Source organism: Tachyglossus aculeatus, chromosome 10 (assembly GCF_015852505.1).
Source record: "Tachyglossus aculeatus isolate mTacAcu1 chromosome 10, mTacAcu1.pri, whole genome shotgun sequence".
In the NCBI taxonomy this organism is placed as follows: Eukaryota; Metazoa; Chordata; class Mammalia; order Monotremata; family Tachyglossidae; genus Tachyglossus; species Tachyglossus aculeatus.
In genome coordinates, this window is record NC_052075.1 from 18830559 (window position 1) to 18847351 (window position 16793).

At 46.2% G+C, this 16793-nt stretch overlaps 2 protein-coding genes and 1 long non-coding RNA gene across 7 annotated transcripts in view; 2 read left to right on the forward strand and 1 right to left on the reverse strand.

Annotated features, from left to right (window-relative positions):
- Positions 1-1476, reverse strand: part of SMYD1 (SET and MYND domain containing 1) — a 46525-nt gene extending 45049 nt beyond the window's left edge. For 2 of the 3 annotated variants that reach the window (XM_038752912.1, XM_038752911.1), the window contains exon 1: positions 659-847. In XM_038752912.1, the coding sequence (XP_038608840.1) occupies positions 659-795 (137 nt within the window). In that variant the 5' untranslated portion in view covers positions 796-847. Of the gene's footprint in view, positions 1-658; positions 848-1388 lie in introns of those variants that run through there. The other variant, XM_038752914.1, reaches the window with a different exon arrangement.
- Positions 1093-6857, forward strand: LOC119933409. The gene is made up of 3 exons (XR_005452543.1): positions 1093-1248; positions 1361-1502; positions 6783-6857. It is a non-coding gene; the product is annotated as an uncharacterized LOC119933409 (long non-coding RNA).
- Positions 6858-7789: 932 nt separating this feature from the next.
- The window catches only part of KRCC1 (lysine rich coiled-coil 1), a 32164-nt gene continuing 23160 nt past the window's right edge, over positions 7790-16793 (forward strand). The window contains exons 1-2 of one of the 3 annotated variants that reach the window (XR_005452547.1): positions 7874-7963; positions 10711-11095. Coding sequence is in view for 1 of the 3 variants with exons in the window: in XM_038752999.1 (XP_038608927.1) it covers positions 7834-7963 (130 nt within the window). In the remaining 2 variants the exon portion in view is untranslated. Of the gene's footprint in view, positions 7964-10710; positions 11096-16793 lie in introns of those variants that run through there. The other 2 variants (XM_038752999.1, XM_038753000.1) reach the window with 2 other exon arrangements.

Consider the following 16793-nt stretch of genomic DNA (forward strand, 5'->3'; position numbering starts at 1 on the left):
ACTGCGTGCAGAGCACTGTACTAAGCGCTTGGGAAGTACAAATTGGCAACATATAGAGACAGTCCCTACCCGACAGTGGGCTCACAGTCTAAAAGGGGGAGACAGAGAACAAGACCAAACATACTAACAAAATAAAATAAATAGAATAGATAAGTACAAGTAAAATAAATAAATAAATAGATTAACATCGAGACTGTGCACTGGTTGTGGGCAGGGAACCTGTCTACCAACTCTGTTGGGAAGCAGTATGACATAGTCAGAAGGTCAGGGGTTCTAAACCCAGCTCTGCCACTTCTCTGCTGGTTGACCTTGGGCAAGTCGTTCGCTCCTCTGAGCCTCAGTTACCTCATCTCTAAAATGGGGATTGAGACTGTGAGTCCCACGTGGGACAAGGGCCGTGTCCAACCGGATTTGCTTGTATCCGCCCCAGCGCTTAGAACAGTGCTTGGCACAGAACAAGTGCTTAACAAGTACTATTATTATTATTATTATTATTATATTGTACTCTCCCAAGCACTTAGTACAGCGCTCTACACACAGTAAGCACTGGACAAATACGACCGATTGATGGATCGATCCGATCGATTTTTCCCCGCTGGCTGAGGCCGTCTCCGATTACTCCCGATCTCCCTCCGGGCCAAGGTGACCTGCCACTTACCTGTCGAAGACCACGGCAGAATAAGCTCTCTCGGAGAAGATGAGGTCCGCAGCCCAGAACTCGCTGGTGGCCTTCAATCCCCTGCCTTTGCTTTCGGACGTGAACACCTCAACTTTCTCCATTCTACTTATCGTCATGGCAGAAACCCCGGGGGTCCCAGCGGCACAGGTTTAAATACTGAGCCAAACCTCTTGTCCAGCCTTTTATTTGAGCACCTTCAGCATCCCGGAGAGCAACTGATTCTATAAATGGACTCGCATCCCCCTCCTCCCCCTACTAGGCTTCCCTCCCCCCTCCCGCCTGCACGATTTTCCACAGGGCTGAGGGGTGGGGAGAGGGAGGAGGAAAAGAGGAATCTTCTGAGAGCGCAAAGAGAGAGCACAGCTTAAAAGGCAGTAAGGGAGCACGGGCTGGTACCGTTTCACGACTTGGGGCCGGAGACATCTGAAAAGTGTTTCTTGAAGACAAACTGTTTGAACCCAGAGCCCAACTCACGCTCCAACTTCTATTGAAATAGGGAATGTTTGGTCAGTGGTGTATTTTTAGCCACCAGATGCTTCTGTCTATCAGAAGTCAACAGCTGAACGGTGGTAAGAGGGGAATCGTTTAGGCTGGTATTTGCATCTCTGGGACCTTCGGCCTGTCATGTTTTCCATCAGAACCGGGCCAAGCTCTTTCTCTTTTTTCACCCCCATTTATCAGGAGTTTATCAGGACATGAGGCAGCCCACCTTAGCCACTGCATGCGATGGGTTCTAGGAAACCTGGACCAGACAGCACATCTCGATGCAAGGAGGTTGCCGGAGTGGAAGAATCAAAGGAGCTGACATCTGCTGAAGGAACAGGTGAGAAATGTTAGCTCTTCCCTACAGTGGATCGTAAATCCAGCCCAGGTCCAGCCTGACATATGGGAGCGCGAATGCCCGGGTCCAATCTGCAGATGCTTAAAATAAATGGAATGGTGGCTCTCAATCAGGCTGGTTTTTTTTATGGTATTTGTTAAGCACTTACTACGTGTCAAGCACTGTTTTAAGTGCTGGGGTTAGGTACAGGCTGATCAGGCTGGACACAGTCAGTGTCCCGCATGGGGTTCACAGTCAATCCCCATTTGAAAAATGAGGTAACTGAGGCACAGAGGAGTGAAGTGAATTGCCCAAGGTCACACAAAGGACAACTGGCGGAGCCAGGATTAGAACCCAGGTCTTTCTGACTCCCAGGCTCGTATTCTGTCCCATTAGGTCATGATTTTCCCCCTCAAACACTCCTCCCATCTTATCAGCCATCTTAGAGAGGCAGCATGGCTCAGTGGAAAAGAGCACGGGCTTTGGAGTTGGAGGTCATGGGTTCAAATCCCAGCTCCGCCAATTAATAAATAATGATGGCATTTATTAAGCGCTTACTATGTGCAAAGCACTGTTCTAAGCGCTCAGCTGTGTGACTTTGGGCAAGTTACTTAACTTCTCTGTGCCTCAGTGACCTCATCTGTAAAATGGGGATTAAGACTGTGAGCCCCCTGTGGGACAATCTGATCGCCTTGTAACCTCCCCAGCACTTAGAACACTGCTTTGCACATAGTAAATGCTTAATAAGTGTCATTATTATTATTAGGGGAAGCAGCATGGCTCAGTGGAAAGAGCACGGGCTTTGGAGTCAGAGGTCTTGGGTTCGAATCCCGGCTCCGCCAATTGTCAGCTGTGTGACTTTGGGCAAGTCACTTCACTTCTCTGGGCCTCAGTTCCCTCATCTGTAAAATGGGGATGAAGACTGTTAGCCCCTCATGGGACAACCTGATAACCCCAGAGCTTAGAACAGTGCTTTGCACATAGTAAGCGCTTAACAAATACCAACATTATTATTGTTATTATCAGCCACCTCAGCATTCTTGGATTTATCAAGTTATTTCCTATTTCCTTGCACCTAGTATTTCTTCTCTCACTTTTAACTACGGTATATTCATCGACTTAGGTGTAGGAGCTAAAAGAATCGCATCTCTTACTTCTTTTTCCTGTAAATCAAACTTTCCCGGAAGTTATCCAAACCTTACCCAGAGTTTTCCAAACTTTCCTTGAAGAGATTCAAACTTCTCTTGAACCTAACGCTCAGTTTGGCCTCACCACTCCTTGGCATTTAGTACGGTGCTCTGCGCCTAGTAAGTGCTCAGTAAATACTATTGATTGATTGGGTTCGCAGGCATGTGGGAAGGGAATACTCCTGAGGTTCTGGAGCAAGTGGAGAGCCCCAGTCTGAAGAAACACTGTAAATTCAGGTGATTGCAGAGCATTTCTGCAAAATGGCACATAATGATGTCATCACATAATGAGTACTGATGTAACACATGTGACTGCATGAATGTCTCAAAGTCCTTCAGTGGCCACCCTACATGCCGAAGAAACCTCCTAAAATCCGGCCTGTATGGGTTCTCTGGGATTCACGGAAATACAGCGCTTAGAACAGTGCTTTGCACATAGTAAGCGCTTAATAAATGCCATCATTATTATTATTATTACAGGACAATGAGGAAGACTAAACTACCTCAGCCTCAAAGGATTTTCCAATAGCTCTTGGTTTCTTTGAGGCGTCATGGAGAAACAAAGACAAACCTGCCATCCGATGATTCCGAAGACTTTTAAAAACCGGGATGGATTTCAGAAGGGGGTTGTGGATTATCCTTCAAAAGGAGAGCAGTCCTGGGTTCTAAAGCTGGCTCTGCCACTTGTCTCCTGTGTGACCTTAGGCAAGTCGCTTAACTTCTCGGTGCCTCACTCTCCTCTTCTGTAAAATGGGATTCAATACCTGTTGTCCTTCCACTTAGACTATGGGTAGGCACCGTCTCTATGTGTTGCCAACTGGTACTTCCCAAACGCTTAGTCCAGTGCTCTGCACACAGTAAGCGCTCAATAAACACAACTGAATGAATGAATGAATGAATGAATGTAGGATGGGGACTTGTTCATCTTGATTATCTTCTATTGACCCCAGTAGATACAGTAGTACAGTACTTGGAACATAGTAAGCACTTAATATCATCATCATTATTACTATTACAGTGCTAAGCACTTAGTACAGTGCTCTGAACACAGTAAGTGCTCAATAAATATGATTGAATGAATGAATGAATTACTATCAAGATAGAACAAGCTGGGTTTTTGGTTTTTTTTATTAGGATCATCATCATCATCAATAGTATTTATTGAGCACTTACTATGTGCAGAGCACTGTACTAAGCGCTTGGGAAGTACAAATTGGCAACGTGTAGAGACAGTCCCTACCCAACAGTGGGCTCGCAGTCTAAAAGGGGGAGACAGAGAACAAAACCAAACATACTAACAAAATAAAATAAATAGATAAAATAAAATAAAATAATTAGGATCACCAAAAGCAGAGGGACAGATCAGATAATAACCCTGTGCCCCTTCAGCTGGAGAATTTTCTGTCTCTTCTATAAAGGGGCAGTAAACTGTGAACCATTATGGGCAGGGAATGTGTCTGTCTATTGTTATTTTGTACTCTCCCAAGTGCTTCGTACAGTGCTCTGCCACAGTAAGCGTTCAATAAATGTGAGTGAATAAACAAGAATGATCATTTTTGAGAGCAAAATGTGGTTGTGGACTACAGAGAAGTAAAATATCACTCGATGTAGTGACAAATGAGGGCATCAAAGACTCATGGGGATTCCCTGTTGATTTGAGAGCCACTTGGAGTTCGTTTAGGTGGAATTTAGTTTTCATTCATTCGTTCAATTATATTTAATGGGAGCTTATTGTGTGCTGTAAATGAGATCACTATTTTTCCCTTTCCACCTCCCCGCTTCAGCTCACCCAGACGGCTTCCACCTGTCAGCTGGGAATTCAAGCCCACGGTGGCTATCAGAAGCCTGATCTCTGTCTCATTCGAAGGCTAATAATGCAAAGAAGATCCACACAGAGGCAAAGAAACAAGAGAAAAAAATGGTCACTATCAAGTGGTGATGGGAGGAGAGAGGAGGTGATGGATGAGAGCAGATGGGAGAAAGCGTGGGCTTTGAGGCCACCTGTGGATGGAATGGTTCTGGAATAACGTGAAAGGGAAGCTGCGTGGCCTCCTGGCTAGAGCACGGGTCTGGGAATATCAAAAGGACCTGGGTTCTAATCCTGCCTCTGCCATTTTTCTGCTGGGTGACCTTGGGCATGTCACTTAACTTCGGCGTGCCTCAGCTGCCTCATCAGTGAAATGGGGATTAAGACGGTGAGCCCCGTGTGGGATATGGAACGGTGCCCAGCTTAGAACAGTGCTTTGCACATAGTAAGGGCTTAATAAATGTCATCATAATAATAATATGGACTGTGTCTAATCTGACTAGCTTGCTCCTACCTTGGCATGTAGTACAGAGCCTTGCACATAATAATTATGATGGTATTTGTTAAGCGCTTACAATGTGCAAAGCACTGTTCTGAGCACTGGGGAGGTTACAAGGTGATCAGGTTGTCCCACGGGGGGGTGCTCACAGTCTTCATCCAGGGCTTGGGAGTCAGAGGTCATGGGTTCGAAACCTGACTCTGCCACTTGTCAGCTGTGCGACCTTGGGCAAACCACTTAACTTCTCTGTGCCTCAGTTACCTCATCTGTAAAATGGGCATGAAGACTGTGAGCCCCAAGAGGGACAACCTGATCACCTTATAGTCCCCCCAGCGCTTAGAACAGTGCTTTGCACGTAGCGCTTAACAAATACCACCATTATTATTATTATTATTATTATTATCCCCATTTTCCAGATGAGGGAACTGAGGCACAGAGAAGTGAAGTGACTTGTCCAAAATTAAACAGCTGGCGGATCCGGGATTTGAACCCATGACCTCTGACTCCAAAGCCCATGCTCTTTCCACTGAGCCACGCTGCTTCTCTGTTAAGCACACAATAAGTGCTTAACAAAAGCCATTAAAAAAATTGTTCAGCATTACAAAAGCTCACTATTTTCAGAAGTCATTTTCAGTATGTTCCGTACGCAGCAGCCCCTGCCAACTGCACAACTTTATTATTAACCTTCATCTGACTCTTCAGGTCTGAAGCCGAGAAGCAGCGTGGCTCAGTGAAAAGAGCGGGGGCTTGGGAGTCAGAGGTCGTGGGTTCTAATCCCGGCTCCACCCCTTGTCAGCTGTGTGACTTCGGGCAAGTCACTTCACTTCTCTGGGCCTCAGTTACCTCACCTGTAAACTGGGGATTCAGACTGTGAGGCCCATTTGGGACAACCTGATTACCTTGTATCCCCCTCAGCGCTTAGAACAGTGCTTGGCACATAGTAAGCACTTAACAAATACCATCATTATTATTATTATTGTTATTATTATTTGGATGCCACATTCTGGGACTGTGCTTGGATCAGACCTAATAATAATAATAACAATAATGGCATTTATTAAGTGCTTACTATGTGCAAAGCACTGTTCTACGTGCTGGGGGGATACAAGGTGATCAGGTTGTCCCACGTGGGGCTCACAGTCATCATCCCCATTTAACAGATGAAGGAACTGAGGCTCCGAGAAGTTAAGTGACTTACCCAAGATCACACAGCAGACATATGGTGGAGCCGGGATTCGAACCCATGACCTCTGACTCCAAAGCCCGGGCTCTTTCCACTGAGCCACGCTGCTTCTCAGCTGCTTCACGCTGACCTGAGCCAGTTTGGGTCCAGCTGCCCATTTCTAACCCATGAAGCATTTCAATTTGCAGATAATAATAATGATGATGGTTTTCATTAAGCGCTTACTATGTGCCGGGCACTGTTCATTCATTCAATTGCATTTATTGAGCGCTTACTGTGTGCAGAGCACTGTGCTAAAGCGCTGGGTTAGATACAAGGTTATCAGATCGCCCCACGTGGGGTTCACAGTCTTAATCCCCGTTTTACAGACAAGGGAACTGAGGCCCAGAGAAGCGAAGTGACTTGCCCAAAATCACACAGCTGATGAGTGGCGGAGCCGGGATTAGAACCCAGGACCTTCTGAGTCCCAAGCCCGGGCTCTCGCCACTAAGCCACGCTGCTTCTTCACCTCAGGAGCCCCAGCACTTTGGTTAGAAGAAAACCACTCTAAATCTGATTTCTAACACCCTGTTTCTATCAATTGCTTTATTTTTCCGGCATGCCACAGTCAGGATGCACCTCTTGAAACTGTTTTTCAATGAGAGCTAATGAAGGAGAAACAAGACAACTGCCCCGTGCCAACAAAAATTAAAAAAAAAGATGAAGATCTGGATTCAGCACTCCATCTCTCCCTCTATTATTCTCTCCCTCTAGAATGTAAGTCATTGTGGGGAGGAAATGTATCTACTAACACCATTGTACTGTACTCTGCCAAGGGCTTTGCACAGTGTTCTGTACACCGCAAGTAAATACCATTGATTAAGGAGCAATCTGTCTTTCCATACACTCGACATAAAATATTCTGTATTTCCTTCATTCAATCATATTTATTGAGCACTTACTGTGTGCACAGCACTGTACTTAGGGCTTGGAAAGTACAATTCATCAATAAAGAGAGACAATCCTTGCCTACAATGGGCTAAAGAGACTCGGGTGTCACGTCAATCTCTTAATTTAGGGAGTTAATAATAATGATAATGGCATTTATTAAGCACTTACTATGGGCAAAGCACTGTTCTAAGCTCTAGGGTAGATACCTATTAAATATTTATTTTACTTGTACGTATCTATTCTATTTATTTTATTTTGTTAGTATGTTTGGTTCTGTTCTCTGTCTCCCCCATTTAGACTGTGAGCCCACTGTTGGGTAGGGACTGTCTCTATATGTTGCCAACTTGTACTTCCCAAGCGCTTAGTACAGTGCTCTGCACACAGTAAGCGCTCAATAAATACGATGGAATGAATGAGGCTCCAACCCAGCTAACCGTCCAAACCACCGCTCTATGACGCAAGCGCGTGGAGGCTCCGCCCCGCCCAGATGACGTAATTGCGACGTAAGCACGCATAGGCTCCGCCCCACGTTTCACGCTGCTGTCTGTGACGTCATCACGCAACGTCCCCCGCCTCCATCACGTCCCCCTCTCTGTGACGCAACACGCAGGAGGCTCGGCGCCGGCCAATAGGAAGAGCTAACGGCGGGGAGCGTTGTCAAGGGAACGGAGACGCTGTGGGGGGGGTTCGCGCCTCCTGGCGCAGGCGCAGTCGCTTTCCCGGCAGTAATGGAGGGTGCAGGTCCTCAGCTGATGGTGGAGGGCTGCCCTCAGGGAGCCTCCTCCTCCTCCCCGGTCATGGCGGCGGGGAGGGGGGACAGTAGTAGTAATGTAGACACCCGCCCCGGCCAGAAAGAAGGTGAGTCCGGGCTCAGGGGCGGCCTCCCGCCCCCTTCTTGGGAGCTTGGGGCCTACCTCACCAGGACAGGCCCTGTCGAGTAATGTCAAGGCCTGTCAAGCCGCGGGGGCTGATGGGTACAAGTCAGGGGGCCAAGTCCTGTCAAGCCGCGGGGGCTGATGGGTACAAATCAGGGGGCCAACTGTCACGACATAGGGGGTCCCGACCGACTTTGGGTGTGAGGGGCAGGGAGCGTATAGGTCTAGGGGTCAGGGGTCATGGGTTCTAATCCCAGCTTCGCCCCTGGTCAGCCGTGTGACTTTGGTGACTTTGTGCCATTGAATGAATGAAAGTCTTTCATTCATTCAATCGTATCCCCTTGTCCTTCATTTAGACTGTGAGCCCACTGTTGGGTAGGGACTGTCTCTATATGTTGCCAACTTGTACTTCCCAAGCGCCTAGTCCAGTGCTCTGCACACAGTAAGCGCTCAATAAATACGATTGATGATGATGATGATCTAGAGACGGTCCCTACCCAACAACAGGTTCATAGCGTAGAAGGGGCAGACAGACAACAAAACATGTAGACAGGTTGTGTGACTTTGGGCAGGTCACTTTCATTCATTCAGTCGTATTTATTGAGCGCTTACTGCGTGCAGAGCACTGGACTAAGCGCTTGGGAAGTCCAAGTCGGCAACATATAGAGACAGTCCCTACCCAACAATGGGCTCACAGGCTAGAAGGGGGAGACAGACAACAAAACACGTAGACAGGTTGTGTGACTTTGGGCAGGTCACTTTCATTCATTCAGTCGTATTGATTGAGCGCTTACTGCGTGCAGAGCACTGTACTAAGCACTTGGGAAGTACCAGTTGGCAACATATAGAGACGGTCCCCACCCAACAACAGGCTCACAGTCTAGAAGGGGGAGACAGACAACAAAACATGTAGACAGGTTGTGTGACTTTGGGCAGGTCACTTTCATTCATTCAATCGTATTGATTGAGCGCTTACTGTGTGCACAGCACTGTACTAAACGCTTGGGAAGTACAAGTCAGTAACATATAGAGACGGTCCCTGCCCAACAACGGGCTCACAGTCTAGAAGGGGGAGACAGACAACAAAACAAAACATGTAAACAGGTTGTGTGACATTGGGCAAGTCACTTTCATTCATTCAGTCATATTTATTGAACACTTACTGTGTGCAGAACACTGTACCAAGCGCTTGGGAAGTACAAGTTGGCAACATATAGGAACGATCCCTACCCAACAGTGGGCTCACAGTCTAACTGCTCTAGGCCTCAGTGACCTCATCTGTCAAATGGGGATGAAGACTGAGCCCCACGTGGGACAACCTGATCACCTTGTGTCTACCCCAGTGCTTAGAACAGTGCTTGGCACAAAGTAAGCACTTACCAAATACCCTCATTATTATCAATCCCGGCTCCGCCACTATCAGCTGTGTAATTTCGGACAAGTCACTTAACTTCTCTGGGTTTCAGTTCCCTCATCTGTCAAATGGGGATGAAGACTGTGAGCCCCACGTGGGACAACCTGATGACCTTGTGTCTACCCCAGTGTTTAGAACAGTGCTTGGCACTTAGGAAACGTTTAACAAATACCTAATTATTGTTATTAGGCCGCCAAGTGAAGGAGGGGCAGGGTGGGAATAGGCGGTTGGGGTGGGGAAAGGGGGGCTGCCACAGGGGAGGAGGAAGGTCCAGCCACGAGACTGGGGGAGGAGGGAGAGGCAGTGCATAATTTCAGTTGGGGGTGGCAAGTGTCCGTAGCTTAGTGGAAAGAGCCCGGGCTTGGGAGTCAGAGGTCGTGGGTTCCAATCCCGGCTCCGCCACTTGTCAGCTGTGTGACTTGGGGAAAGTCGCTTCACTTCTCTGGGCCTCAGTTCCCTCTTCTATAAAATGGGCCGTGAGCCCCATGTGGGACAGCCTGATCACCTTGTATCCCCCCCAGCACTTAGAACAGTGCTTCGCTTAACAAATGCCATCATTATTATTATTATTGTTATTATTATTATCAGGACAGCAAGTTGGCAAAGTTTTCCTAGACTAATGTAATAGTAATAAGAATAATTATGGCTTTTGTTAAGCACTTATGTGTCAGGCATTGTTCTAAGATCTGGGGGTAGATACAAGATAATCAGGTTGGACACAGTCCCTGTGCCACACAGGGCTCACAGTCTTAATCCCCATTTTACTGATGAGGGAACAGGCACAGAGAAGTAAAGCGACCTGCCGTAGGTCACACAGCAAACAAGTCGGAGCTGGGATTAGAACCCATGACCTTCTGATCCCCAGGCCCGGGCTCTGTCCATTATGCATGCTGTTTTCCCTAACTTGTAGGACAGGGCAATGCCCTGCAAGACTAGAATGGGTAAATCCTCAAAAGCAGCTGGAAATGAACACGAGAAAAACATCCTGGCACTAATTGGTGTGGCTGTGTGGTTGCTTTGTGTGTGTACCCCCCTACCCACACCTTCATACCATCACAGATTAACTCGTACATATCGAGCTGCCTTGAATGACCCGTTTGGGATGGGATCTCTGTGCACCCTCTCCAGTTTACATGTCAAAGCAATCTTCCTTCCCACTCGAAACCTCCCTCCTGAGAGATGCCCTCCCCTGGAAAAGTTTTGGGGCAGTTTTGAATCGTCACTGACGTGGATTCCACCACAGGAGATTTTAATGAAATGAATGACCTTCACACGCTTCATGTGGACTTGCGATGTGAAGCATCCTTTTTTAATAGTCTACTGACAGGCTGCTCAGCTTCTACAGCATGAAGGAATTGTTCAAATGAATCCCAAGAGAGGATGGGGGATGAAATTTCAACTTTAATGAAAACACGATCAAGTTGGATTTTTCCGATCCACCTCTCCACAACCACCACCACCACCACCACCACCACCATGAAAAATAGAATGGTTTCCCTCTGAATCATGTCTGAGACCGATGTGGTCTGTGCTGTATCCTTTATCCCATTCATCTCTTTGAGATGGCAAAGCAATGAAACTGCAGTACAAAACTTCTTAATAAACCTTGCCTCAGTAGACATGTTAATAGCATAAACAGTTTTAAGCCAAAGGCCCTTGCCACAGAAGCTGGTTAATTTTTTATTAAAGCACCTTTTAAGGAGCAGAGGAATAGTGCCGTCATGGCCAGGCAATATTTTCTTTTGTGTTCAGAGATGATATTGCTCATTTTATTTCCTGTGCCTACCTTCACTCTTGTCAGCAAAATATGAGCTTGAGGTTTTATATAGTAATTGTGTCTCCTCCTGTCTTGTGGCCCAACATCTCACAGAAAATTTCATCATTTAGTATAGATTAATTGTCTCCAAACATTTACCCAGTATTGCAAATTGACAAATAGTCTGTTCTTTAACACATCTTCAGCTTCGATGTTCTCTCAATGGCACCTCCTTATTCATTCATTCATTCAGTCATATTTATTGAACGCTTACTGTGGGCAGAGCACTGTACTAAGCGCTTGGGAAGTACAAGTTGGCAACATATTACATGCCTTAGGCCCTCTAGAGCATAGTTCCTGAGAAACTTTGAGACGGCAGGCGTCACACTTCCTAGTTACTGACATTCACGAAAGCAGCGAAGGACCAGGGTGTTCATTTATTTAATGTGATGCGTTATGAGACATCAGGATTTGGAAAAAACAAAATGAAATGCCACCTAATTGGTCCCTTGCTTTTTGCTTCCAACTTGTTCCAGCCAAATGTGGCCTTGGACAGAGAAGGTTTCTCTTCCACTTCAAACTAGTGTCCCTTTTAACAAATGAATAATTTCCAATTCTGTTGCCCCAAGTTCCAAAACACCTTTCAATGGGATGTTTCGAGTAAGGTTAAAAGGCCCTAAATTGTCCCTAGTTCTGGAGTGGAAAGGAAAAACATACTGCTTGGGAATCTGGCAGAGGATTTCCAATGTGCATTGTTCTTCGGGTGTCCAAGGAATAGGGACATTCTTATGTCCATCCCCGACTCCCAAAATCCTGATCGGACCATTATAGCCAAAGTGACTTGAAGTTTTGCACCTGATCTGTATTCAACAACTAAGAAAATCTCTTTTTCAGCCTGCTTCAGCTATAATGGGCTGATCAAGATCTCACTGGTCTTGTGGAGAACAAGAAACAGAGTTCAAGGAGACTAGAACTCATCTGCAAAGGGCCCAATCAATGGTATTTAATGAGTGCCCACTGCATGCAGAGCACTGTACTGAGCGCTTGGGAGAATGCAATAGAATTAGTAGACATATCCCTGCCTCAGGGAGCTTACAATCTAGTGAGACAGAAGTGGAAACTGATATGTTACAAATGGGAAAGAGGATCTAGACCTTAAGAACGAGAAAAGAGCAATTAAAAACAGAAAGATTGAAGAGATTCACATGAAGAGAAGCAGAGATACAAAGAGCTCATGGTAAGAGTGATCTTGAGGGTTGAGTGGGATTGTTCAAGTATTTGTTTCACTGCAAGCAAATAGGTTTCACCCATTAAAACTGCCCAGCCGAACCGATCGATGATGAATTTTGTCATGCGGTTTCCCTCCTACTCCCATTTAAAGACAAAATATTGATTAATAGAATCTTCGTTTGACAGGCAAATGAAATTCCTGACAATAGTCTGTATAGTAGAGCTTCTCAAAATACTCTCCTTTGTCTTCACACTGAGTTAATTAGAAAGGGTGAAGATGTAGAACACTGGGTGGATTATTAGAATCTTCATTTGACAGGCAAATGAAATAAAATTCCTGACAATAGTCTGTATAGTAGAGCTTCTCAAAATACTCTCCTTTGTCTTCACACTGAGTTAACTAGAAAGGGTGAAGATGTAGAACACTGGGTGTAGAATCCAGGCAATACTGATTCCACATTCCACTCACGAGGCTGTCTTCCAATATGCTAAGAATATTCCCACCCAGCCTGTGACCATACCTGCCTCCGAAGCTGCGGCGTACGTGCCGTAGGGCCTACAAAGTCTCCCGCCTTTCTCTCCCTCTCTCCAGGCTCTGCCAGAGTTTGGGGTGACCTAGGAAGAGGGTCTCAGGCCCATGGTGCCCTGTGGGGTGAGGAGAAGGCTGGACTCCTGGTTCAAGGACCCCTGAAGAGATGGGGTGATTCTGACACCCCCCAGATTGCTCCAGTCTTCCTTCCCCTGCACTCCCCCGCTCCCTTCCCTCCGGTCTGTAAAAGCCAGAAAGGGGAGATCAAAGCCACCATACCAGTATCCTTCAGGGGGATCGGACACCTCGAGCAAGGTACCTTAAGGTCACTCCGGACTAACGGAAAATCTCTGCTAAAGCTGGAAACTCAAAAGTTACTGTATTGTTGGGAGGGCTTTTTTTTTTGGTGTAGCTGAACCTTAGGTGACTCAGTTACACCCTGCCTCCAGTAGCATGGCATGTCAAAAACATGCTGTATTTTCAACATGCCTCCTGTCAAGCTTAGAGCCTTTTTTTCCTCCCCTCCCTTTAAACAGGAGAAGTTCGAGGGCTTGATTTTGTGTCTTAGGGAGCGATACCTCCAGGTGGTTCCCTTAAGACGTGACAAACTGCAGACACCCTTGAAGCCAAGTGGTTTCCTTCAAGGAACTACCCTAACTGATTCAGAGATTTCTAAGACTCAAAAGAGAATGAGCTTTTTATATACAGGGCTGTGGGAGGAAACATTTATAAAGCGTCCCCACTTCATACTATGTAGAAATGGTTTTCAGACCATTTATCCGTGGTACACTTGACACAAAGTTAAACTTTCCAGATATACTGCTTCAAGAGCGCCTCTACCAGAAAACTCATTTCTTTAAATGCCTTTAAAAATTGCAAGCATTATTCTCTGGACTGTAAGCTCGTTGTGGGCAAGGGACATCTCTACCAGCTCCCTTATATTGTATTCTCCCAAACACTTGGTACAATGTTCTGTACACAGTAAGCTCTCAGTATGATATGATTTTTCTTAGTATGAGCAGAACCTTCGTCTGCCCCTGGATAAAATCAGATTTGTAAATACTGAAGAATACTTTTTAAAAACGACTTCAAACTACTGCGTGGTAAAATTTGCCTGTACCAAGGGTTTGGACTACATTGAAGTGACACAAACTTTGTTTGTGGTATTTGTGAAGCTCTTGCTATGTTCCGAACACTGTACTAAACACAACTAATTAGGCTTGATACAGTCCGTGCTCCACGTGGGTCCCACAGTCCAACTCAATTTGCTAGTGTCCACCCCAGCGCTTAGTACAGTGCCTGGCACATAGTAAGGGCTTAACCAATACCATGGTTATTATTATTATTATTATTATCTGCAGAGTGCTGGGAGAGGAGAATGAGTCTCCCGCTCACATCAGACCTTGAAAATAAAAATAGCAAAGGCTCCCAGTGGAATAGCCGGAGATTCCCTAGGCTGTTACTTTTCTGTCATGTTCCTCCCTCCACCGTTGCCTGAAAGGAGCCAGAGATTCATTTATTCATTCATTCAATCGCATTTATTGAGCATTTACTATGTGCAAAGCACTGGACTAAGCACTAAACAGACACCTTCCCTGCCCACAACGAGCTCACAGTCTAGAGGGGGAGAGAGACATGAATAGAAATAAATAAATTATTTATAAATAAATTATAGTCACAGTCTAGAGGGGGAGACAGACATGAATAGGAATAAATAAATTATAGCTGTCTACAGATAGCCGAGCGACACTTGCCAGCGGGTGGGCTCCCGCTCCCACTTCCTTGTGACACAATTACCTGTGTTGTGTTTGGCCAGCCGCGGCCACCACACTTGGCTAGGTGACGGTCAGCGTGCTCGGCCCACTGCCGAAGACTGCCGTCTTGTGACCCCGGGGGCCCCTGGATTATCCGAGCTACTTTCCATTAGCACAAAAATCAAAAGATGGACAGGGTCCGCCGGGTTATGTTTAACCAATTGGAACAACTGGCCCCACTATCGTCATAAGTGGTATTCCGGGCTTACTAGGTGCAGACCACTGTACTAAGCACTGGGGAGAGTACAATACAACAGAGTTGGTAGACACGTTCCCTGCCCATAAGGACCATCCAAGCCTCTTACCCTCTCCTTATTCATTCAATTTCATTTATTGAGCGCTTACTGTGTGCAGAGCACTGTACTAAGCGCTTGGGAAGTACAAGTTTGCAGCATATAGAGACGGTTCCTACCCAACAGCGGGCTCACAAGGGGGAGACAGACAACAAAACATATAAACCAAATAAAATAGAATAAATATGTACAAGTAAAATAAATAGTGTAATAAATCTGTACAAACATATATACATATATAAAGGTGCTGTGGGGAGGGGAAGGAGGTAAGGTGGGGGGTGGGGGGGGGCGGAAGCGACATGCAAGTCAATCAAGCAACGGTATTTATTGAGCGCTTACTATGTGCAGAGCACTGTACTAAGCACTTGGGAGAATACAATACAACAGAAAAGCAGCATGGCCTAGTGGATAGAACACGGGCCTGATTTCCAAGTTAGGCTCTGCCACTTGTCTGCTGAGTGACCTTGGGCAAGTCACTTATCTGTGCCTCAGGTACCTCGTCTGTAAAATGGGGTTGAGACTATGAGCCCACGGGGTTGCCCAGTTGAACTTCCCAAGCGCTTGGTACAGTGCCCTGCACACAGTTAGCGCTCAATAAATACAATTGAATGAATAAAGCACACAGACACAATATCTTACAGTGTGCTAGTAATCAGAGAATTGTCCTAAGGCCAGTGCACACAGCAAGCGCTCAATAAATACAATTGAATGAATGAATCACCCAGAATAGGAGCAGGGAGCAGGACAAGGATAAAATTGTGGGAAAAACAGAAAAACTATCCAAGTTCCTGAGGTGAGCTGGGTCTGATCAATCGCTAAATGTAGTGCTCTTCACATAGTAAGCACTCAATAAATACAAATGATTGCAGGGTTTTGTGATAAGGATTGTGATCAATTCATCAATCAGTGGTATTTACTGAGCGCTTAGGGTGTGCAGAGCAAGGTATTAAGCACTTGGGAGAGTACAATACAACAGAGTTGACACACACGTGCCCAGCCCAAAATGAGTTTACAGTCCAGAGGGATATTTGTTAACTACTTTTATGTGCCAAACACAGTACTAGGTGCAAGATAATCAAATCGGACACGGTCCGTGGTCCACATGGGGCATGGAAACTGAGGCACAGAGACATGAAGTGATTTGCCCAAGGTAACCCAGCAGGCAAGTGGAATGGCTGGAATTAGAAGGAAAAAAAAGATGGCATTTGTTAAGCGCTTACTATGTGCAAAGCACTATTCTAAGCACTGGGGGATACAGAGTGATCAGGTTGTCCCACGTGGGGCTCACAGTCTTAATCCCCATTTTACAGATGAGGGAACTGAGGCACAGAAAAGTGACCTGCCCAAATAATAATAATAACAATGGCATTTATTAAGCGCTTACTATGTGCAAAGCACTGTTCTAAGCGCTGGGGAGGTTACAAGGGATCAGGTTGTCCCACGGGGCGGTGGGGGCGGGGGGGCTCACAGTCAATCCCTATTTTACAGATGAGGTCGCTGAGGCACAGAGAAGTGAAGTGACTTGCCCAAAGTCACACAGCTGACAAGTGGCGGAGGTGGGATTAGAACCCATGACCTCCGACTCCCAAGCCCAGGCTCTTTCCACTGAGCCGCGCTGCTTCTGGGTCCCCTGTCACCCGGAACCCATGCTGTGTCCAGTAGCCACACTGCACATTTTTTTCAAACACAGCTGAAGCCCCAACCTTAGGAGAGCGTATAGCGCGATGGTAGCCCAGTTTAAATTCATAGAAAATCTGAGGACCCTAAACGGCAACCT